Source organism: Ptychodera flava (genome assembly GCF_041260155.1).
Source record: "Ptychodera flava strain L36383 chromosome 3 unlocalized genomic scaffold, AS_Pfla_20210202 Scaffold_27__1_contigs__length_13241970_pilon, whole genome shotgun sequence".
In the NCBI taxonomy this organism is placed as follows: domain Eukaryota; kingdom Metazoa; phylum Hemichordata; class Enteropneusta; family Ptychoderidae; genus Ptychodera; species Ptychodera flava.
Window position 1 is genome coordinate 11,780,061 of NW_027248281.1, and position 26,513 is coordinate 11,806,573.

The following is a 26,513-nucleotide window of genomic DNA, read 5'->3' on the forward strand; positions in this document are numbered from 1 at the left end:
TAGTAGCTGTCTGTTGGGGTGTAACATGGCTGAGTTGACAAAGATGATTATTCTTTTGAATCACACGTGGTATGGTCAATTCTTTGCACAGGCGTACTTTGCCTACAACTGAGAAAGTTATGGGAGATTGTGGCCATGACTGTGACAGTTTTAGATGGCGGTTTCTGGTTGAATTGAAGCACGGCTCAATGGCAAATATGTTTCCTTTCGTGTCAATATCTGGAGGCAAAGATAGTTCAATGAAATCTCCAGGCCATACAACGGAGGCAACACGCGATGACCTTACCATGAAGCAATGCATGCGATGAACAGCGTATGAGGTAGAGTAGGATGGTGAGGATCCATACTGTATGACATCTATCCCCTTTGTGGCAATTTGTTATTTTTCAGGGGATAGATGTCATTTGAGGTCATAAATGGCATTCCAGTTAGAATAACTTCGTCAAGTTCTTCGACAACAAGTGCATCAAGAATGAGGTCAATGATTTTACGGGTTACTGTAAAGTAAGTCTCATTTTTCACCCGAAGAGGGGCCTTTTGAATGCTTGTTTAGATCATGGCGCCGATATTCTTGGCAACAGACAATTTGATCATATTGATTTCTGTGCCTGAGTCTAGTGTCAAACTGACTGGGTGGTGCCTAAAGAATGCTTTAAAAATTGCGACTGTTTGGTATTGTCACAACAGATGCGGACTGGATTGTCTGTTGTGAAAGTCATGGAGTCGAAATACTCTTGCATGTCATCTTCTGAATCATCAGGATAATCGTCATCAGACATGTGGTTTGACGGGTTTTAGAAATATACTGTCGGTCCTCAGCAGGTAGGTATTTACAAGCGCTGAGAAAGTGGTCGTAACTCTGTCTGCCAGATTGTTTACACAATGAGCAAGTTTTTGCTTGTTGTTTACAATTTTGTGCTGACCGTATTTGTGTTGACCGTAATACCTTTGCGTCAGATGATGAAGGCACCTCGTCGAGCAGTGTGTCTAAGGCTTGGGAAATTTCCGGTTTGAGTGATGCCAGTGTTTTTCACCTTGATTCAGTTCCATAAAGTTGCTTGACTTATCTAGGTAACCCTGGGTGTAGTGATCATAACCAATCTGAGAACTATGAGGTTTTCTAGAGTCAGTGTCATTTCGTCGTCAATGTCTGGTCGCTGACCAACAGGTCTGATATAGTCATATTTCATAAGTAAGTTGTCTTTAATGAAGGAAACAAGCCGTTGATAAAGGTCTTGAGGGCTTTCGTCCGGTTCTAAAAAATGTCATTGAAGTCTAAAAAGTGGGTACTCGAAGATTGGAATCCATAGTGGAGGCAGATAGCTTGTCAAATAGCAGACACGGAGGTTAATTTTTTTATTATGGTATTGCATAAATGACGCGACAGTAGTTGGCGATTTGGCCACACATCAGCGCTAAGTGTGTGACTTTCTGCTGCGCTGTGCGTCTTTATGGTTCCGGTAGCCTTAGTTTTCTTACCCCATTCGCATCCATTGTCGAGGAAGGTGGCGAAGTTTGCGTCTAATGACAAGATGTACTGAACATGTTGGCGCCAAGCTTCAAAGGAAGTGATGGTTTCATCCTTAGTCAGAGACCATTGCTTTGGCGCTCGTGCGCTAGCCATAGTTTCTATGTCGAAAGACTATACACTGAGGTCACTGAGAAAAAGTGATCTTCCTCTTTTGTTCAAACGTGTTGCCCTTCCGAGCTCATTTGTTGACATCTGGCATGCTCAGCGTGTTGGGGAGAACGCAGATATGGTGACGCCGCGATCACGCGAGATGTACAAGTTCACGTTTATTGCGGGATCAAAACAACATTGCGTCGTGGATTGCCAGACATCTGGCTACGCAACGTGCTAGGACAATGGACTACAACGTAAGTACCGGGCATAAGTAATGAATATTTATTTTGAAATTGCTGTAAATGGCTCGCGCAGGTGCAGAAGAATGCCTACGTTGCAATCCGCGTGTCAACAAAGTTTGTATTTCCGTCCGGACAAAAATTGAAATTTTCGTTGTAAAATCACATGTTATTTAGTTGAAGGGCACGTAATGTTTCCGAATAATATGCGATTCTCTTTCATTTGACAGGCTATTCAACATGAGCCAGTGATCATTACAATCAAAACTAACGGAAAAATCGCCAGAAGATACAGCTAATGGAACTTTAAATTGAGATACTTAGAATATAATCAGGTTCAGTTCGCAGCAGATCACGTTGAGTGTGACCTTTGACGTCACGGTGTGTTTTAAGACGTAAATGCAGCGAAATAGTTTATTCGTAGACAGTAGTTTCGCTTCTACTGTTTGTCAGTCGGTTGGCTGGTTGCATTATCAACCATAGTGCGGACTAATGTCTTGTTGATTGAATCACCGTGTGAATTTGCATTTTTTCCAAATGTGTTGTGGAATTCTCGAATACTCCATACCAAGTTGATGCACAAATTTTGGTGAGTGGTTGTACATAGAATCAACTAATATACTCAGATCAGTTACCCTGAGTAGTTCTGGGTGTCAGGCGATGAGAGGATGTCGTCGATATCTTTCACCTTTTTAATCCAGGTTGCTAATAAGTCTTCAACTTGTCTAAATAGTGGAGCGGCATTGCAGTGTGTTGATTTAGTACTGTCATGTAAAACTAATATCCGGGAAGTATGTGTCCGTCTTTTTCTAACCATTGCAACCTTCTCACACCTTGAATAGCTGAATTGCAGATTTAGATAGGTAAATGAAATTAATTTTGCAGTGCACAAATCGCCATGAATATTAACATTTATGTGAAGGTAAGGTATAAAAACTAGATCAATTTTCGACGGATAGTATTCGTGCTACACAAACTTGGGAAAAAACGTGTTTTTTTTCTCTTTTTTTTGAGCACTAAAAATGCAGGTTCGCACGACCAATTCCTACAAATACTATTTGGTGCATCCATTAATGTAGGTTCCGCAAACGGCGTTAGACAAAACATCATCATACGTGTAGGGACAAATTCAAAATCGCTACTGCGACTTGCTATGTCACGGCAGCGACCACATAGCTGATCTACCATGATCTGCAGCTATAGCTTTTCGACAATAATACCACAAAACTATTAGTTTAATATTATTAAAGCTGTTTTGACTACTTCTTACCTCATTAATAAACACATAGTGTTTCACCTCCCACCGTTGATTTATTTTTGATCAACTGATATCACCGCGAGACGTTAATTACACCTCACAATATTGGCATCTACAAATTTTGATAGTATGCCTAGTTCCCATAATGCTCACCGTTCAACGGAAACCACTGCAATGTAGTATTTTAGTTGAAATCACCTAATTCTCTTTGTAATCTGTATACTAAAGAACATATCCAACCTGAACTATCCATAGCATATATGCGGTTGAATATCCTTTTTTTCTGTAGTATGTGCATTTTGCAAAATATACTATTTTCTAACAACTGTCCCAAGCCAAACTACATTTAAAGACTTTTTTCAACTATGGGCGAAATCGACACGCCAACAAATGAATAAGGTTAGACTACGACGAAGACAGGTCAGAAAGTTTAGTAAGGTTACTGTGCATTTGTGATGTGAGTGTAGGCGACTTTTGTGTATCCGCACGAACTATTCACGGTAAAAAAGAATCAGCCAATGGCTTGGAACCGAAATGAAGTGATCAAGCAAACATTTTTCTCCCAATAGTACGGGCCTCCAAAAATATAGAGACCGGTATTGATTCATAGAATTGAAAAACGTATTGTAGTCGATAGGGTTAACATGAACTTACCAATGTATGTTACAAGGATCTGCAGCACTAAACCTTTCGAACTTTAATCAAATATTGGCATCCTCGGTCGTGCGACGTAGATTCACAGCCACAGTACTCGGGTTATTTCTGCTGTGTGATGGATGTACCTCTTTGCAAAGGCAGTCCGTTTGAACAGCATTTTACCAAATTATACCAGAATTGATTAACAATCGAAATTGAGCGAAACGCCAAAATGAAGATATTACATAGAGTTTGACAAGTTCATTGGATTTTGCAGGAACAATGGTCATTTAATCAATGATATAACAAACCAAAACATTATAGTTCACGTGATATGTCACAACTCTTAAAATTGGCCATCTGTAACTATTGATGATTGTTTTCACTGTTTGGTTTTGTTCGTCAATTGCAAATTCTTGTTCCCAACCTAGCACGTGTTGAAACACCCACTACTTAGTGTGTGGAAACAAGTTCTGTACGTATAAAATACAATATCATTTTTACATTTAAATTCTCGTCCGGACCAGAATTCATCACTTGTCAGCAATGATAATTTTTTTTACAAATGTACATGCTGCGTTGACCTGCTGAATACTGTCGGTGTATCTTAACATGCTTTTTGGAGAGAACTTATACAAGAAACTTTAGCTTATATCAAAAACAAACATATGCACAACCACTAGCCACAAGCTTCTAACAGCAAACTGCCAAGTGCACAATATGTGCACATGGCAGTTACTACCAGTAATGCCGATACCTAGCCATTATATCCCAGCCAGTGTCATCTGGAACTAAAGCAATTACTTGATGTCTAGTGCTAAAACAGCACCAGTCATTCAGGTCAGATTTCAACTAAAGTTCTTGAGAATACGCCTACTCATTAGAGCTACAAACTCTCCACCAATGAGTCATTGATGAATTTTTCGTCATTCATTGGAGTCCAGACTTCGCTTGTAAGTATCAGTGTTGTCATAAATCTGTACTAAATACATGGCGTGCATTTGTGTAGGTTATGTCTACAGCAGTGCGTGGAACAGTCACAAATGATTACAATTTGTATTTAATTAGAGATGACACTCGTGTAGAATGACATGTTTTATTGGGAGGACCTCAGATTAAACATGCAGAACCAAGCATATGCAGTATTTCCTTTTCGATGACACATTTGTTAGTCTCTGAGTATGTGACCTGTCCATTGTTCCTGTTAACGTGTTTAGCCAAAAGTGAGTGAAAAAGTGAAAAACTTTTGTAATCAATATGGAAGTAGAGAGAAGACGTTCGTTGCTAGGAAATACCTATTCCACTGCAAATGTCAAATTCTTAAAACGTAGAACTGAGCATACTCGTTTTCCCCAGTAAAACCTTCACTTCTTCCTGTAGGGCTTGCATGATTTTAACATCCCGTGTCATTCCATGGTCGTTCCAGTATTTTCCATTCCTGTTTTCTTAGAAGTGGGAGATCTTAATGATGGTACCATGTTAATGACGCACCACAATTCCATAATGTGAGTTAATAGACCGCCCTGCTTATTTCACAGCGGGTGTTTTTGTCTAAAATAACCCCAGCCTGTCTCATTTAAATCACGAATACTAAACAGAAAGAGATAAATCGTCATCAATGCCAAGGACCTTGATCCTGCAGGTGGGTAAACACGAGATTAAGGTTCAATGCGCGACGTACAGCACGAACCTGTCGGCTCGTGCTATATGAGAAGCGAATTGACCAAACTTGAGTGTAAACCCGAGTGCAGTGGGGATTTTTGCAATAAAATTCAATCAACTTGTGTGTCTTTGCCGTTTTATATGGGTATTTACTCCACTTTAAGCCCAGAAAGCAGAGAACGGACGCTTCTGAGACCAAGTATTTTTCATGAGTTTGGATCATGCTTAAAACACACGCGCACAGTATGCAACGATAACATGACATTTTATTCACATGCAACGCGAACACTATTAACTTTGACAAACTATCTGCTGCAGATACATAAAACGGGTCAAGAGTTCAAAGCAAAGAAAGAGTAACAATTTTCACAGCATCAAAACACAATAATACAGATAAATTCAAACTAATGAGTTGCCTGTATTTTTAGAATAATACACACGGATTCACTCTAATCCACACGAATATAGGATTGCTGAATACAAGCAATGGATCATTGAATGTATTCATTTGTATATGCACTTTCAGCTTATACACAGGCAAAAGTCCATGCAAGTACAGTTAGAATTATTGCGCACTCATGCAGTGTTTTTTCGTAAATTTACATAAGAATAATAGTCCTCGCTTTTTTGAATATCAAAACTTGATTTATATTCTATCATGCTACTATGTGCCATTCTGATTAGACGAGATCCCATTCCATCGATGCTACAATACTATTTTAGCACCAGAAGTGCTTAAACTGGGCCCCTAAACTAGCATATTCGAAAATTGCTCAGTTGGTGCATTTGAACATACTTATCAAAACTTAATACGAAATAGTCCGCTTTTTTCAAAAGCCAAAGTCTGAATTTCAAAAATTTGTTGTACTCTCTCCACTTCGCGCCAACCGTCACAATATTTAAAATATGCTGCTTCGGAAATCATCGACGTCAACTTATTCATCAAGAGATGAGTTACAGGCCTTTACTTTTTTCTGTTTATCGAAAGTCGGACTTCGGTCTGGGTATGTTCGAATGCACCGACAGGGCAATTTTCGAATATGCTTGTTTAGGGGCCCGCTTTTGCACTGCAATAAGTGTTTAAGCATCGGTGGAATGAACTCTCGTCCAATCAGAATGACGCATGGTAGCATCATGTAATATATTTATTTTACGTAATCAAAAGTACTGTTCAGTGTGGATTATGAGTCAAAAATTTGCTTGTATGTGTGTTACAAATGTACCGATAAAGTGTTTATAAATAGTTAGTCGGCACGTTACACAACGTATTTTGCTCAAAAACTCTTTCATCAAAGATTCATTCAATTTTCATTGATTTGTTAACTAACGATTAACATATTAGTTGGGTTCATTTAGCATTACAGGCAATGTTAAATTTGGTGAAAAAGATGTGTAAATGTAAGCAAAGTTATGCAAATTTCCGACGTCCAGTCAGTCTTTCATTCTCTGCAACATAACATATCATGTAGTCTTAGATTATTAAAAACAAAATCGTAGTTTTTTCTATAACTAATCATGTATAACCCCTTCATTCTTTTAGTTGACTTTTGCAAATATACTTCACAGACTCTCTGCTTTTAGAACATATTTAGTATGATTGGGTTTTCATATTATCTTTGATGAGTTGATCAGAAACATTGCTTTAAAAAGCGTATTTAGTAAACGCAATGCCACCTTAACTACACCGTGAATTTTTCTAGACGACTAAAATTTTTTATGAAATATGTTTTGCATGCGGGGGTTTAACGGGATAGCGTTATTCAATGCTGAGAGGTATTACGTTGTATCCAACTTTAAAAACCTGTCCCCTATCACAACCAGGATATGCACTGAAAATGCTAACGTGTTTCATCACATATTGCAGTTGAGTGTAATTTAAACTTTTGCCACATGCATGCAATTTTATTTAGAGTGTTTTAATCAACATCTTGAACAATATTCACCAGAGATTAATTCTTAAGGTCATTAACTAAACAAATAGGTAATTATTTGATATAAAAATACTAAATTTGTTTGACTGCTGTCATTGTATCATAAATTTATATAACAAGTGTGATTGCCTGTGGTCAAGCCACCTAAGGTATATACGCCAGGCTGTAAAACTCATTGAGTATGTATACAAATTAGCTGACAGGAAAATGCGAAGTGGCTCTCAATATTGTTTTAACCAGGTATCATCAATGCACATAGCATGTTTTGCCAACTTTGATTAAATAAATTCCGGTATTTATCCCTAATTAGGAAAGTTCATTTAATATGCAATTTGAGAATTGTCAGAAATAACAATGAAATTACTTTGACTAATGTTATATCGAAGTATTTTGAATGTACGTAGCAACTTTCGTCATCTTTCATGTTGAGTCACTTTAGATAAATATCATTAATTATCAGAGTTTATTAAATATGCAAATTAGGAATTCGCTGAAGAAAAAATGCTTCATGACTTTCAAGAATACTATTTAATAATATCTTCACTATATGTAGCAAGTTTAGTCAACTTTGGTCTAGTGCATTCAGATATATATTCCTAATTAGGAAATTTCACCAATATGCAAATTGGGAATTAGCTGAAGTAAAATTTTTTAATGACTGTCAAGAATCTTGTACCATGATATCTTCAATATATGTAGCAAGTTTCGTCAACTTTGGTCGAGTGAGTTCAGATATATATCCCCAGTTAGGAATGTATGCAAATTAGGAATTACCTGAAGTAAAAATTCTTAGTGACTTTCAGTACTGTTGTATCATCGTATCTTCAAAATGCATAGCAAATTTTGTCAATTATCAAATAAAGTCAGATATATATCCCTTATTGGGAAAGTTCATTAAATATGAAAATTAGCAATTATCTTTCATGTCACCCCTTAATACCCCTCACGGCTGATATCTCTTGGTGTGATCAACATTTGTAGCAAATCTAATCAAATTGTGTGCGGATGTTCTTAATATTTATCAATTTTCTTCTAAAATCATTCATTATGCTAATGTGCAAAAAAGTAGGCAAGCCATACCCATCAAAAACTTATCAGTTCTGCCATTTGCAAACTGAGTCTTTGTATCAGATTTGATTCTGCTCTGATGAGCCATTTTTGACATATATCGGGCACACAGACAGACAAACAATCCCTCAGAAAGGCAGACATCCCTGCGACATTAGATCATGTGGGTAAACACGTGAGGAAAAATTGGAAGCATACGGGTACGTGCAAAATGTCCGACCTCGCTGCTCTTGTGTTGGTCGGTTTGCCATCATTGTCTTCGATGAGTGACTATTCTAGATGATAACATGGTCATTTTATTTAGTTAAGCCCCGTTCTCCCATCATATTTAGCAATTCAATATATTTGCATATTGACTCTATGTTACTTTATTTCACGACAGTTTCTAGATTCTTCCGTTCCTTGCAAAGAAAGGGCGTCCAATTCTCTACCGACTTGCTATTAGAAGACAGACCAGTGCTAGATCCTACAGGCTTTGAAGTCGTGTCAATTTTTTGCTAAATTTCGATATTTCATGTGAACCAATATAGGGCACTTGCCGATACAAAGATTACTAACATAACGTCATAGGGGGTTTTAAGAATCACAATGAAAAATAATTTACGCCGTGGCATGCAAAAATAGCGTAGATCCATGGATGATTATTTTGGGCTATAGAAGCAATAGACATCATGTTTTTGACTCTTCGATATTCTTGAAATCCACATGTACTATTCAATGGCAGTACTGGAAGTGGAGAGGAGGCCAGGACAGGAATTTTTCATGGACCGGAAGTCCCTTTGCAAAAGGCAACCAGGATAGAGAGTCAAAGGCATCTGTTGATCGATAATTTGTACAAGCGACCTAGCAGCCGATACAGCTTCACTGTGTTATGTAGCTAATAACTATTTTGACACATGTGTTGATAAAGAAGGTGCAAATCTTTGATAGCCCATTTCAGTTGCCATACCAAAATAACTGCAAAAATACACAATTAAAGATTTCATTATAATTTGGGCATATCACATTTAGATCAACCGTAAACATATCAACAATAGCCATCCGACGAGTAGGTTCCTGAGAATCAAATTTTCTTACCAAAAATGGCGAAAATTGCCAAAAAAACAATTTGCTGATTTCATTAGAATTGCAATTTATCATATTAAATAAACCCTTGGAATCTGTATACCAAATATTGAAGCTATCAAAAAGCAGTTTCTGAGGAACATGTTTTTGGACAAAAACGGCAAAAACTACCCCAAAAATACAAAATTGCAGTTTTCATCCTAATTCCAATATTTAATATTTAGTTTATCAGTAGAAACCTGTATATCAAATTTCAAACCTATCGGACCAGTACTTTTTATCATATACCAAGATTCTCGTGCCTGTGTAAAGCTATGGGAGAAAGCGACCTCAGATCCGTGCAATTTTTTACGTATGACGCCCCGGCCCGGTGCCCAAATATGGGCAATCGCGTCCATTTCTGAACTACCTCGATTCTGGTTACTACTCGCGTTTCTATCCGCAAACCTTCAATTCCTACACAAAGCGCGCGATTAGCAAAACGTCTCCTGGCTCTGATCGTAGTTGAACGTGGTGACATCGGCTTTTATTTCTAAATTTTAGTGAAATCCTATGTATACAAAGTGCGTGCCTCGGTATTAATTCAAAAAAACTTACATCACGCTTTTGTCCTTCTTACACCTCCATTTCAGCTTTGATCTGTGTTGGTCACGTAATAGTACGCATGTTGCTTTGCTCGTTCTAGAATTCTGCAGGTAAACAAATGACGTCATTATGTATGCCAATACGCGACGGGAAGCGGCCATCGTATTTATGAAAGACAGACACAAATGGCGATGAATTTTTGATATCGCAAGCATTTTTATCGCTAAACAATGGTGAATATTATGTAAACTGCATATTTATCATTCCAAAAGGTATATGATAAAACCTCTACGGCCCTGATACGGCTTTTGCGGCCCTTTGTCGTACGGCGTACGGGCCCGAGCGTGCCATATGACCTCGGGCAGCAAAAGCCGTATCAGGGCCGTAAAGATTATTAAGAAACACGTTTCTTGACCAAACACGGGAAAAATTGTCCCAATATTACAAAATTGTAGATTTCATCATAATTTGAATAGAGCACATATTGCTCATCCCGATAAATTTTATACCACACATCGAAACTGTCAGACAAGCGATTTAGATGAAACAAAGTTTTTGACAAAAGTGGCAAAAAATTACATTAAATGTAAAAATTTGGATTTTCATGCACAATTTGAAGAATCTGAAATATATCATCCCTAAGGACCTACTTACCGAATATGAAAGCTATCTGACCTGTAGTTTTTAAATAGAAGATCTTTAAAAGTTTTTTGACAAAAAATGACAAACATTACCTTAAATACAAATAGTCAAATTTCACAACGACCTGAACAAATCTAACTGAAGTCACCATAAATAAACTGCATTTCAAATTTCAAAACAATCGGACATGCTGTTTCAAAGTCGAAGATTCTTTTACCGAAAACGGCAAAAATGCCAAAATATACGAATATACAAATTTCCCCACGAATTGAACAATCGTCACTCCAGGTGAACTTCATATCAAATTTCAAAGTAATCAGACTTGCGGTTTCTAAGGAGAGAGCGATTGTTGACGGACGGATTCATACGAGACTTTTGTAATTTATGTGCCTATGCTTGATATTATAGTGCGTATTTAAAATTGACCTCACATAATTTTTTAAAATTAAATTTACTATCTTCTAATGTATAAGAATAAAAAACAAAAATGAAAAATAAAAATATTTAATCGTATGTGGGTTGGTGGATGGGTGCGTGCCTATGTATGTATGTATGTATGTATGTATGTATGTATGTATGTATGTATGTATGTATGTATGTATGTATGTATGACATGTTCGTATATATGTTCAGTAAGTGTATGTGTGTGACTGTGGAATTGACTAATGATACGCTGTTGTAAATATCCTTATTTATAACCTTTAAGGGTGTAATGGACGTAACAATCACGCTTATACTTGACTGTCGTGCAACGCTGTGTCATAATATAAGTAGAGAAGTGATCGTTAGAGAAATTGATTTCACTTTGAGATACTGTAGGTCTCTGTACTAGTTTGTGTTCTACTTTGTTTCAGTATTACTGGCAATTACGGATGGTCTTGAGGACGACAAAAAGTGTATAATTATACAGACGTCCAACACTGTGAGAGTGCAAGAGGGAGATACTATGGAAATGAAATACGTAGTAGACATTTTCAGTCCCTTCGAACCGAACTGGACATTGGAAGTCGATGTTCATCGATTTGGACAATATGGAGAGAATAGTGAATATGTGGTTCTGCAATTGCGTAATAAAACCGAAACCTACGAAAGCGGTTATACATTGGTGACAATCAAGGGGGTAGGTTCCAGTGCACTGAGTCTCACTTTAAAGCGGGAAGATTGTAGAATATCCCACTCGGGCACTTACAGGATTGAAGTCCGCATCAAGGAAGAACAGGAAGAACAAACGGATGAATTCAAGAAACTGTGTCAAATAGAAACGGTCCTCGACATTTCGAAAAGGAATCGTTCAAATCACGGTACGTACTTTCGACCGGAGACGAGAACCTTGTAATTATCACAAAGGTACCAACTGCAGCAAACCCTTACCTCGCCATTTGAATTACAGAGGTGATAATCGGATGATGACACAAGAGTAATTTAAAGTCCATTTTATTTGATATATGCAATCTCCAAACAGAGATTGAAGCGATTTCGAAAGGGGCTGCCCAGCTTGAGATCGCAGCTCCCGTACACTGTTGAAAACAGCACATAATCTACTGTAACATTGACAATCGCGTCTGTAAAGCTGACAGCCGTTGGGGCATCCTTTGTTGAATCGTATTCACATATACTTGTAACCTAGAGTTATGTTTACGTTTTGCAAAACAGTGTTCACGGAATCAAGAATTGATATTGAAACCTGTGTTATTGTCATTTATATCTTTGTTGTTGAATTATTAGTTCTAAAAAGGTAGAAATTATTTCTCTTGGAAAACCCGCAACATGAGACTCCCTAGCAAGCTTATGATTATCTACGCCCACTTTTGGTCCAAAATTAATTTCTGAACTCGCTTGTCAGAAAGCTTTTAAACTTGGTAAGCATGTTCCCAGTGTTAAACTTATTTAAGTATACTCACTCTGGCCTGTCATACAGAACCAAATGTTAGCTAAGTGTCATTGACGCTATGTTTCACCTGGCCATTTCGTAGGTGGTATGGTCATGAAAATTCATCTATTCATATTAGTGCCGGTGCAATTCTCAATGTTTTCTAGGACGCGAAACTTTCATACAACGCAATTTAATACTCGGCTCCAACTCGGTTTGAGTACTATTTCCAATATATGTTGTTTACTCTAGCCTTGGGTTAAACTTATTTAAGTATATTTACATTCACCCAAATGTGAGCTAAGTGTCATGGACGTTATATGTTTCATCTAGTTCTTTCGTACGTGGTATGGTCATGGAACGCCATCACTTCATTTTAGTGCCGATATAATTCTCAGTGTTCTAGAGCGACGCTTCTATACAACGCAACTTAACGCCCGGCTCCAAGCTGTTCTAAGATATTCTGTTCACTCTAGCCTGTTGAATTCAAGAATAAACATAATTTTCTGACATTTTTATTGTTTTTAGCAAAATCTAAAACGTCTTGCATTCCAGCAATGTTACTTTATGACGGCAATTAAATTAAGAACCTATCAGAGAATAAAGAATGCGATTTGAATTAACCGTGGCTCGATAAATGAAGGCAATTCGATGGCATATTAACCTGAAGATTACACATGCTTGGTCAAGTAGAGTCACGTGTTGCAGGTCGTTCATTTGAATTTTTCTTGAAGAATATCATCTTTTTTTTCTCTACTGCACCACGAAGGTCATTTCAGGTCACAAGTGAAAATAACCGGAGTGTCAATAGTGTAGTCCTGCTTTCATTTTATACCTGGACCCTCTACCTTTGCACAACCAGTCAGCCGTATATGCACAAAGTTCAGGCGCCAATCTTTAAAAATCAATGATATTGATCACGGTGATATTATGATTTATAACACGCCACATGCTCATTCCGTGTCGCGATTCGCCAGAATACGTCACGTGACGAGCAAATAGATACGTCTTGTCCCCACCGGATCGACAAAAGCGACGTCAGAGGGTATTTTTTGAAAAGCTATTTCCCTAGGGAAATAGTTTTGACCAAATTTGGAAAAGTGCCCGGTCACGTGACCTAAGTGTCGTCTGCAACTTTGCAACAATGGCGGGTGACTAGAACGTGATGTGCGTCCGGGATAGGTGACGACACATTCTCTTAAACATATTTTTTCCAACATATTCCAACATTCCAACAGCGTAGGAACTTGAACAGCTCATCGACGGAAAAGATTAAAGTGCAACTAAGGATGTCGCTAGGTATGCTTCGAATATTTTTTGAAAGAAAGTGATACCACGTACAACTGAAACCGCTGTGGAAACATCGCCCAGCAAACTTGTCACAATGGATTGTTGCGGTGCAAAATATAAAAACACATTAAAAACTTTATAACAATACAACGTGAACATGTGGTGTGTTATAAAACACCTATAGCCTGGTCTTTATTTGGGCTATTGCGCCCGTCTATTACCCCTCGTGGCCGTGTTTAACCAGAAACACATCACTCTACCCCTCGGCCTACGGCCTCGGGGAATAGCGATGTGTTTCTGGTAACACACGGCCCCTCGGGGTAATAGACGGGCGCTATAGCCCTCATGACCAGGCAATAGATGTTTACTAAAGAGCCTTAGCCGATTCCATATTGCCTTCTGCATGAGAGAACGATATAGAGACTAACGATCACGTTTTCTTCGCCTATCCTTAATGCATGACTCTATATGTATTAAAGTGGCACTCCCACTTGGTAACATTTTTAAACACATTTTTTCAGTGCCAACGGTCGATATTTGACGTGGCGACTGCGCGCGGATTGCGAGATATCGATTAAAACATGTCTTCAAAAAAGTAAAAGTTTGAATTCCGGTGGCCCACCTGAATTCAGCTTCCGAACATCGAACGTTTGGCACTGGGGCCATCGTCAACTAAGCTATGGAGTATGAGTCTACACTGACGCTGCTGTACGCCACAGTACCACTTGCCTCGGTGATCGGTCATGCCCCGTGGGAGAAAGCTGAGTCTTACTGACTTGGTGATAAAACAAACAAAAAATTTGCTCATTCCACCAGAATTCGCATAGGTGACTAGTCCAGTTACGTGCGGTTGATACATAGCGGACACCGCGTGGTATGCATAGACGCATACCACGCGCGTGGCGAACCACACGTACTGTGTGGCAGACGACAAAATGTAGTCATCGGAAGCGGCTAATATTTACACCTAAAAACTGATGTTTATGTGGTATTGGTTAAAAATATGATACAACTGATTTAGAATAATGAAAACGACAAAAGCTAAGAAGAAGTTTTCAAAAACTGACCTGTGGTAAAGGTATAATGCTGTATGTAAAGTCTTCGCAGTGGGAGGTAAAATTGCGTCGTTCGAACTTATTATTGACTCCCTAGAATATCGTCAATCAGCACAACAACAAACCTTTGGGGGATTTCGCGTCATAATCAGAAACGATCGTAAAACTTCGGGATGTGAAAAATACGCTCGGCAAATGACATGTTTTTATCGATATCTCGCGATCCGCGCGGTCACCACGTCAAATATCGACCGTTGGCATTAAAAACATGTTTTTTTAAAAATGTTACCAAATGGGAGTGCCTCTTTAAGTACAAAAATGCACACTTGCTCGACCAACCTGTGGCATATTGTGTGAGTTAAGAAGTAGCAATAAGGTATACAAAACATGATATTGCTTTTACCATTCAACTTACAGTATGCACGTTCTATTGGGCAATATTTACATTATCTGTAGTGTTTTATGTTCGCATTAATACACAAATTGAAAGAGCCACCATTATTTACGGCCTTTGGGTCGGGGGAATGTGGGGGGGGGGGCTCACTCCAAAATCGATAGCAAAACGGGGGTTGCTCAAGATGCGCCAAGAAAGAAGGAGGGGATGGGGTACTCAATTTTTGGTGCAAAATAAATTGAAACACCTTTTAGATTGAAATTGCGCCATTGCACACATCAATATCTCAAAATTGTCCATACAACGAAGGGGAAACTCTTACAAATTCTCTCTATCCTCTCGCGTGTTCTCCCCTGTACTATCAGATTTTGCCCAGTCAAATATCCTAGTGCGAACCCTGTCATGATACCCATTCAAATTAAAAGATACTTTATTACATGCCTCGTATTACTGAAATATACTCCTGCCCACAAAAAATGGTGATCTTGACACATTTTAATCAATAAGCGTATCGTAAGTTATACAGACCAAATACCTGTCATATTGTTGTTATTTTACAAAATAAGGCAAACATGAACGATGAAAAGTGCAGTTAAATAGAAAAAACACAGAACAGAGGCAAACACGGCGCGGAGTCTCCACTGTAATCGCAGTGTAGTGAACGTTATCGATCGATATTCTTTTATCGGAAATTGATAAAGTGTTGTCTTGCTCACTTGCAAGTCATTCCAAGCTCACAATGGCGCCAAACTTGGCTAAGTGCGCTTAAATATGCTGAAACATAAAAGTATCATTAAAAATTGAAAAAATAGTGTCGTCGATTTAATTTCAGTACAAGAAACCAACGAATACGTTGAAGTTATTGGCATGTACGTCAATACAGGAGTTATAGTGGAAATATTATAATGTTACCTGAGCACGCGCGTGCAGATTTCAATCGATATTCTATTGACAATATATTGATACAATGTTCATTGTCCTCAATAGCGACCACCTGAAAGCGCTTTCAGATAGGAAATACGCTTCGCTGAATACTTCCCACTCAGGCATAATTTCTTCCCACAGTGTAGTTTTACTCGTATAAAACATTCAAACACTGTGATAGAATAGCCTCAATTTACCTACGGTCTCCATTTGTGACATAAACGTATCTGTGCTTTATCGATGCTAGGGAAACTTTATTGACATTGTGCTCTTGGTATGATTATCAACAAGCTCCCTTCATTCATGTTTCTAGTTAACATAATTGTAAGTAAATAACGACGGCTTGCAGAAAGTTCTGTTGATCACAAAAAATAATTAGTACTCTTTACTATTTGGTGGTTTCTGTGAAAAATATTGTACATTTTCTCAATTTAATGCTACTGAAACCTTAATTTTTTGACTAAACGTGAAATCCAAGAAACGAATTCAGTAACAACGATGTTTATTGGTAAGGTCACATAAAATTGTACAGTCATTCGAGAAAGTAAAATGCAGGAAATTTACTTAAAGTCTATGTTATCCCTTGTTCTCTTAATTTTAGTCAAATTCACATATCTCTTTGTATGTTTCCATAACCAGATATTCTCGTCACGTGCGATGCTTACACTGGAATGAGGAATGAAACCCTGGTAATAAAAGCAGGCAAAGACGCAACTCTTCAGTTTCCTTTAGAAAAGCTGGCCGTACCATTGGAGAATGCTATAGTGGAATGGAAAAACTGAAAGAAGACAATGAGTGGGACTTAATAGCTTATCACTTTCAAGGCTACGCTAATTACACCGAGCCAGAGCGTTTTGTCATGACCAGTGACCTCTCACTCATAGTACGTAATGTGACCCCGTCTGATGAATGCATCTACAAATGCATGGTGAGCTACGAGCACAAACTCCGATATGAAACCTTTGTGAGATTTGTACATCTAAGCGTCACAGGTGAGTAGCAAATTAAGATAAATTTCGTAAATAGGAGGTGTGACTAAGAAATTAATTTCTAAATATGCTCTCGCCCTCAAATGTAAGCTTGCTTATTTACTATCCCATTTCGCTGAACTGTATGTTATTTGAAGTATTGTTAAACTCTTAAGATTGATTGATGTATCACGAGTATTATCACAGGGCACTGTAGGCATTATTCGTCCGAAAGTTATGATCAATAAAATATCAAAACTGTTTTTATTACACCATGGACGTCTATTTTTTTCCTTACATGATTGTACAAGCCTTACCTGTGTGGCATCTGCATTTATTACTTTGCCCTTGCTATCTCAATTTAATATTTCAAGGAAAACAGTTTATATCTCTTAATTTCTCTCCCTAATGCCCTTCATTAATTTTTACTGCCGATCAACGATGCGGGGCTTATGGACCTGACCAAATTACTCGTTAACGGCTCATAAAGTTAAGTGTTTTACCTTGTAAGCTGCTTACCTTATGAGCTGCTATCGATTTATTTGATCAGGGCGATAAGCCCCTGCATTGGTGATCGGTAGAACAAAGAAATTAAGGGATTAGGGAGGGCAATTAACAAATATATAAACTGTTTTCTTTGAGAAAGTATACAGAGATAGCGAGGGAAAGTACTAGGCACACTACCGACGTACCGGTAATGCTTGTATAATGATAAAAGATTAACAGGCAACATTTATTGATCATATTCATAACTTATAGGTCACTATTGCCTGCACTACCCAGTAGCATTTTGTGTAATTGTAGCGATATTTGTCGATCGAAATATATAAAAGGTTTGCTTTGAGCATGCACAATCCAAGATCTTGCTTTGCCAGCTACCTAAGAGAAGTTCCAGGATGTAAACTGGCCCTTAAGTTTAAGGTATCTTGATACGAAAAGGGACAAGTTTATGTCATATTATAAATGATAAAGCCTTTTGGATCATATTATCCATTCATTTGGAATGTCATATCTTACTTGTAAAAAATGCAGCAAGCAACAATGTAACACCGTTTTACTTAAATCTGTCTTCTGATTGTCAATAGTTTCGAAGATGCTGTCATTTTGCCCCCTACTCATTTACATTTTGTTCAAATTTCAAACAATCTCGTGCGTAAGATTACGTACCCGGCATAATGTCATCAAATCATAGCCTCGCAACATCTCCCAACATATAATCAGTTCTACACCCTTGGCTGGAAATACAAGAAACTGAATGACATTAACTGTAGCCGTACCTCTTGAGCGTACAGCTAGCTAAGGACACACTCAGATGTCCAAACAAAGAAGGTTCGCTTTGACCCAGTATGTGGATATAGTGTCCAAAAGTCAAGTCATGGTATCAATTAACACTGATTTTTATACGGCCAGGTATCAGACTGATAGAAGACCTGCGAATATACTCCGAGAACAACAGTGATGCGATCTACAAAAGCATAGTGTGCGAGGCGACGAACTGCAATCCAAAAGCGTCACTTTCCTGGGTTATCAGTGGAGAAGAATTTGTTAGCGGTAATCGAGATTTTAAGATCACTCACGATCAAGATGATGCAGGGTATGGAAGAACCACTTCAAGAAGTAAACTGACTTTCTTTCACAATTTTGATAGGCAGGAAATCAATGTGGATTGTGTCGCAAAGCAGCCAAGCTTTAGGGAGAATTCAATATCGACAGTGGTGAAATTTGATTCCCTTGTGAAAGAACCAACAGGTTTGTCGTTATCATCAATTTAGTTAAGAGATGACACTCTGGGAGCCATAACAGTGTCCATGAACCCCGATCACGTCCATCGAAGTTTATGTTGTAAGAGATCAGTAGATAACGACGATGCTCGGAAAGACGTGTAGTAAAATATTTTACAGTTCGTTAAACTAAGTGCTCGCGAAGATAACTTCCACACTCGTAGTTCAGTGTAATCCAACACGACACAATCCGATGACTAACCTCAGCAAGATGACCATTACTTCTTTGCAGATGAACATGTAGAGGAGTTGATAGAAAGTGTAACCATGAAATGTCATGGGCATATTGCCTCTGACATTTTGTTCCCTGATAATACTCCATTGTATGGGAGATAATCTAAGTTAAATGGTGAAAGATTGTGAGGAATGGTCATGAAAATTGCCTGGTGTAATAAAAACCCTCCCCTGCTAGTGTTTTATCACATATTATCATATATTTTTGCATTGATTTATTTACTATTCAACAGACATGTCACATCCTATGACGCCACAACCAGAGGCTGCTGTCACAATGTCTCCTGTTGATTCAAAAACTATTTCCCACACGAAAGAGATGGTATCATTGATCGCGATATCAACGTGTATAGAAATTGTGGCAATCACGATTTCAATAATTGTTGTGGCTGTTTCATGCCGTAGGCGAAAATCTCCTGGAAATGTAAGTATTGTTTGTTCTTACTTTTAGTAGTTGATTTGAATAACGGTAATGCAGCACTCCTTTACTGCCATATACAGACGGATATCAGCCACTGCTGGTCTTTGTAACCCATTATATACAGCTTACCATTACTGGAAAGGTTGATTACTGAACAGGTCTCATTTAAGTTCAACCAGCACTTCATAATATAAAAGACACTGTCGGACAATTGCAGTATCTACTGAATCGAATATGTACGAACTGCACTAAACATTACTTATGCCAATTTTTATTCTTGAAAAACAAACATTGGCAAAACACCTTTAGATTGATTTCTGTCGATGATTATATATTTATATACAGATGGTAAATATCCAAAACAACAGGGACGACCAACTCCCTGAACAACAAACAATATTTGACACTGTTGTGCAGTTGGCAGAAGCTGGAATAACAACAAGTGTGTTGGAATCCGCACCTTATCGTTCTCACTTCAGATATTCAGGTAGTTTAGAACACAACGGCCTATCAACCGACATGACCTCTCAAGAACATGGCAATATGTTTGCATGCGTGACTCAGCCTAAAGATCTCACAAATTGGATTTCTCCTGTGGAGGGCAGTTCCTTGGCAGAAGTGACCTTGCTTGAAGATAATGTGATATCGACGACATCGAGGGCGTCAAGTTTTACCACATCTAGCGAAGAATCATTGAGCGATCGCCGTCTAGCATCTGACTATGTGCATGCAGAACAGGACCGTGAAGTAGCGCGTGACGATGTCCTAGTAGGTTTACAGATTGGTGAAGGACATTTTGGTAGAGTCTGTAAAGGATGCCTTAAACTTCCCGGCAAGCAGGAAAAAATGGAAGTGGCCATCAAAATATTGCCAGGTACGATTGTTAAAACCCTGGTTTAAATATTTGTTCACTGCAGCTCTCGCACATTGTTTAACTGAATGTGTCAAACACCATCACAATTTCAGACACAAAGTATGCAGGCAGCATTAGAATCTTTTCTTGTCTCCGTTATAAGGTGGTATTTCCTAATTTCCTATGGTATCGTTTTTTATATATCTTTTAGTTTCTAATATGCGTCATTTGTACTAAATATTAAGAGGATGGATGATCCCTAGATTCAGACATTACAAGATCATTTCGACCGTGCTTTAAAGTGTGTAATTGTTGTGATTAATTCTTAAAGATTAATTCTGAGTGTCGGGGTCCACATGAAGCTTGACGCGCGCCACAAACTGTGCCATGCCATATGATCACATGATTACATGTTGCATAACGAGCGTATGTATGATTTTTGAACGTAAATTACGGATGCAGGGTAAGAATTGTGCTCTTCTAACAACGAATGTTGTGCAAAAAATCTTGGATCCCAACTACAGTATATATTTTCTGAATGCCTATGAATGCGAAAGGTGTCATTTGTATTATGTGATCGTTGTTTTGACAAGACACAGAACAGAAAATAAAACTCCGACAAAGCAGTTTTTAATCTACCAAACGTTGTTGGATCGATCTTGAAAAAGGTCCGGCGACTTCTGTCTGTGGCTATAAACTTTATTCTACAATTATCCGGTTGATGAAAGGCCCATGACTGTAAAACACATTTTAGAGGCGGTAACGAAAATACTACGGGCGGATAAAAATATCTTAGACATGCCTTTTGAAATGATGATGTTGTCGATTGTTGGCGCTAATCTACACCTCAAACACAGCTATGTTTTAGTAGGGGACGATGAAACTGATTTTTTCCCTGGTGTGACTGTCACATTATTTGAATAATGCTTATAATAATGCACATCAAAGAATTCGACAAAATCTGGGCTCTCAGACAATATATACTGTAATTTGGTTTAAAGCTCAGTATTTTGTTCTGCAGAGTATTGGTTATTTGAAAGGGCCAGATACTTGGAATGTAATCTTAAGGCCTCAATCGGAATTCAAACCCCTCAAAAAAGCTATGTTTTATCAAATTTTACAAGCTTTTTGCATAACAGTGAATGTAACATGAACAGTTTGCAGCAAATAAGATGTTAAAGAGATGTTACGAAGAAGATAATGCCACTTTAATAACAAGTTGAATGGCCTTTGACAAACAATACCCTTTAGACTATCATTCTAGACGATGTGATTTGTAAGACAAAAGATTTTGTGTCACATCGATCACATGAATGTTAACAAGGGTAAGTTATTTTTTTACTAAATAAGATCGAAGATAGCATAATTTGGCTCCCGTCCTCGAAGGACAATGATATTAAATGTTTTTAAAATTGCAAATAAGTACATAAGTATTATGACGCAGTCACAAACTGTAAGGAAAATTTAACCTCACAGAGACTGATGTTTCTCTTCAGTGTTAGGAAGTTCAAGTCTTACTGTTATTCATCGTTAGTTTTCAAAGTAACAATTTTCGTGTTTCATCGTAAACTAGTTACAATAATTCGTTAAATTTACAATTTCGTTCACGTCACGCTTATTTTAATTTGATTATATTTAAATCATTACGTCCCTCTTACACAATTCATCAAATTTATCAATGACGATACCAGACACTGTATGCTCACAAATACCTCGAACACAATATCAATGGATATGCTCGCCACAATTATTAAAAGTTACATCAAGTATTGTCATGCAAGTCGTCAGCAATTTTACTTGACATAAAATCATAAAACTTGCAAGTAACTCCAGCGTACGCGACATTCCTAATATTTCTTTCATAACATCGTCTGTATCTAGCATGTACCAGTACTGAAGAGCATGAACGTTTGATACGTGAACTAGATATCATGAAGAGACTCAGACCACATCCTCGAGTGGTCCAACTGCTTGCATGTTGCACATTGCCGAAAAGAGGTAAAACAGAGATTTTGCAAATACAGAATTACCACTGACCCCCAGGAAATCATGAGGCGATCTTTAACATTGCACCTCAAACAGAAAATGCTCAGATATACACATCGAATTTCAGCGCAAGCTATTACAATTTTAAAGCAATTACTGAATATTTGAACTCGAAGTCAGCCTACTTTTTTCACTTCCCATTGAGTCATAGACGGATGGCTCACTGATATTATGAGTGATAGGTTCCTATCATATATCAATTGTTCGTACAAAAGCGTTTGTTTGGAATTCGAACCTCTATCCCTGGTGACAACACTTGCTTGTATTTGTGCTACTATGATCATGCTAACTGCCCATTGTTTAATAGCAAATTGTATCGTTTACTGGCAAATGTGGACCGTTAACAGTCTTCTTGACTACAGCGCGTTTCAACATTTTGCTACGATAAAAAACATATATTACCTATTATATGTGTATTGTCAGAACCGATCTTCCTCATCGTTGAATATCTACCAAACGGATCGCTGAAGGGTTATCTGCAGAAGAATCGTCCTACCACAAACACATCGATGACAGACTCAATGGAAAGGAGCAGCATATTGACAGACAAAAATCTGATTAAGTTTGCCTACCAAGTAGCTGAAGGAATGACATTTCTACACGAGAACAATGTACGTAAGAATAATCAACATCATAATATACTTTGTAGGTGATAGGACAAAACGGTAACAGTTCAAGTTAAAACACTTCGCAGAAGAAACAAAAGCATAGAAATGAAGCAACCATTCACATTTTCGCGCAAGATTTTCGTAATGTTATTTCCTCCTACTGCCTATTAATGAAATTTTCCTTCATATCTTAATAATCCTAACGAAAAATAAATGGGCATCACATAGGACTTTCCATTAAAAGCGAGACAGTGAGTTAGTGAGTACAATCATAAAAATATTATTCAACATTTACTCAGTCCAAAACAGTGTATGGAACATTACAAATTGTATTTTACACTTTCCATTAGCGTAAAGGCTTTAACTTGATGTCTGGACACTAGGACTTCTTGATTGAAATCCGACAGATGTTATTTTGTGCAGATTTCGTCATCCAAACAAGGAAGCTATTTATCTCAACTTTGTACACTTATTGCTATGTATCGGTTTGTAGCAAGAACAGTACGAAGATTTAATATTGTCGTTTTTTTTTCAGTTGATACATCGCGATTTGGCATCAAGAAATATACTCTTGACCAACGATGTTAATTGCAAGATCTCTGACTTTGGACTTGCACGAAACATTGGACCCAATCAAGAATACGTTATGCAATCACCGGTGAGATTCTTTGATAGTAATCAATCTATATATAGAATAGAGTTGATATTGTTTTGATAACATATCACATGTCCATTTACAGGCTGTTACAGCCCCTGGAAAGGAAGGGTTCTCAGTTCCGAATCAAATCGTTGCATGAAGTACAATATACACATATTAACTTGCCATGTGGGCAACAGCATACGTCTGTACTCCGAGGTACTGTGAGTCAAAAGCCTCGGGAAACAGTCCAGTTTTGGGGGTGACTCACATGCCCGAGGGGCTACAGACGTATGGTGTTGCCCTTATGGCCAGTCAATATGTGTTTTATAACACACCTCATCCGCAGTCATGCATAAGAACGGACCATACACAAAACCTGTCGCATATACTTATACCTTGGGGTGGTTCGGCACGGAAAGTTTTCCCCGGCAGGATCGCAATACTTCTGCGAAACATTCAATGCACCTTTTATTGTCGTTTTCATCCGTTTCGAGTCCTTGTTTGAAACAATAGCATATATAGTGCTTCTTCAGAAAGTAGGATAAACCTAGACAGATCTCGACTATCGTTTTGATCGGCCGCAGACGACATTTTTGTTTACATTCCGGTTCGTACATGCGCCAATGTCGTGTTTGACGTCAGCAGGCATCATTTTTCGGAACTGATGCCTGGCAGGCAACAGTTCCGACAAATGATGCCTGATGACGTCGTTTACGTGCATCAGCACGAAAAGAACCAATCACACGTGACTCTCAATTGGCGAATTAGAACACAGACTGCGGATGAGGTTTGTTATAAATGCATATTGCATACCTCGATGCTTCCTTGTTTATTTCCTGACCTTCCGTCTTACCGTTACTTCGACACGTATCTGGGTTAAACCTTCTCACCGGTCTGTCCCCATCAGAGGGACAGTGTTTAAATGATTATTAACTTGAGCGTGTTTCGTCATCTTGAACCTGTCTCGACTTGCATGAATTTGAGATTTATTGCTGTCATTGTGCTTGGCCTCATTCTCGTCGCTGCGTTGTCTTTAACAATGTCTCAGACGATGAATTCTGCAACTTTTAGTACACTTGATTATATTAGGGAACACTTCCACTTCGTTGGGAGGCACCGGAGTCTTTAACATCAAACGTGTACAACTTTAAGTCTGATGTATGGTCTTATGGAATCTTACTTTGGGAAATCATCACTTTTGGCGAAAGGCCATATTCAGACTTGGATAATTGTGAGGACGTGCGAACAAAAGTAAAAGAGGGCTATACAATGGCCATACCAGAACACTGCCAAAATGGACTGTAAGTAATTGTATCAAATCGGGCCACTTTTAGATTTCCTTTGCTTGCAAAACATATATAATAACATTCTTCAATATGTGCAAACGCTATTTCATCCTCTTCACCTTCTCCATAACAGTCTTCTGCAGATGTGTTTATTGTTTATTGTTTTATTAACCTATCTGTCTATGTATGTATGTATGTATGTATGTATGTATGTATGTATGTATGTATGTATGTATGTATGTATGTATGTATGTGTGTGTGTGTGTGTTGTATGTATGTATGTATGTATGTATGTATGTATGTATGTATGTATGTATGTATATGTATGTATGCTTGTGTGGATGGATGGATGGATGGGTTGATGAGTAGATGTGTGGATGGATGGATGGATTGATATGAAGCCGTGCAAACGATAAACGTTATATAACACGTTATCCTGTTTATTGGACACAGGGGTGATATAATTAAAGAATGTTGGCAGTATGATGCAAAGAAACGGCCTTCATTTAAAAGGATTGTTGATAACCTGGAAAGCATGAAAGAGGTAAGTGCGAGTTCAAAATAATATTTCTCAAAACGAATGTGGCTGGACACATTTATAGAAGAAGGTTCTGTATTGCGTGATGAGAAAGTTACGGTGCAGAGAATGAGAACGACACTGTCTCTCCTTTGATGTGTAACAACGAACTAACTTTATTGCGTGAAAAGAGGCGCGAAAGTCACCTCAACTTGTCAATCAACCTGAATAACTTGCAACATTGTCTCAACTTAGTCTGAGGTATTTTTGCGTCCCGACAACGACATCACATTTTTAATATCATTATCACTATCGTTCTGAACGACAAAGGCAGCCATGGTAAGGACACTCAACAGGGTTACCGATAAAGCAAAACATTATTATTATTGTCATTATTATTATTATTATTATTATTATTATTATTATTATTGTCGTTGCTGTTATTTGTTTGTTTGTTTATCTGTATTGATGCAAGTTATGAGTAGTTGATTTTCAGGCTGGGTCTGTATACAGGAGAAATCTGAAACAGTCAATATTTGATTGCTTCACAAATTTAGCAAAATGTTTTTTACTCCTCATACTTTATATCATAGTCTAAAAATCATTAATTATTGAGTACAACGTTTAATATTCGATAACATTGTAAATTTTCGGTGTACTTTTTTCACAGGACCACGTCACTTTTTAGTGCAATGATTTGATGCATGTATGGTTCTAGGAACACATTATATTCTTCTCAGCTAGTCTGCCATAACAATCTTGAATATGAAACGCTGAGCGATGACTGCGGAGCACGGTGATGTAAATCAACAATCCAACAGCCAAGCCTTGTTTGCTACACTTTGTGATTCTGAAACCATTCTTTTAGTGTTTAAGAAGATCATTACATATTCAACGGTCTGTTGTTTAATCTTTA

General features: G+C 37.9%; 1 protein-coding gene across 1 annotated transcript; it reads left to right on the forward strand.

Moving 5' to 3' along the window:
- The first annotated feature begins 674 nt into the window (after nucleotides 1-674).
- Nucleotides 675-26,513, forward strand: LOC139126348 (uncharacterized). The gene is made up of 12 exons (XM_070692417.1): nucleotides 675-822; nucleotides 11,565-12,011; nucleotides 16,883-17,235; nucleotides 18,622-18,960; nucleotides 19,460-19,650; nucleotides 19,993-20,521; nucleotides 22,382-22,498; nucleotides 22,970-23,157; nucleotides 23,690-23,812; nucleotides 24,884-25,095; nucleotides 25,534-25,624; nucleotides 26,268-26,513. The coding sequence occupies exons 3-12, from the start codon at nucleotides 17,013-17,015 to the stop codon at nucleotides 26,283-26,285; spliced, it is 2,031 nt and encodes a 676-aa protein (XP_070548518.1). The 5' UTR covers nucleotides 675-822; nucleotides 11,565-12,011; nucleotides 16,883-17,012; the 3' UTR covers nucleotides 26,286-26,513.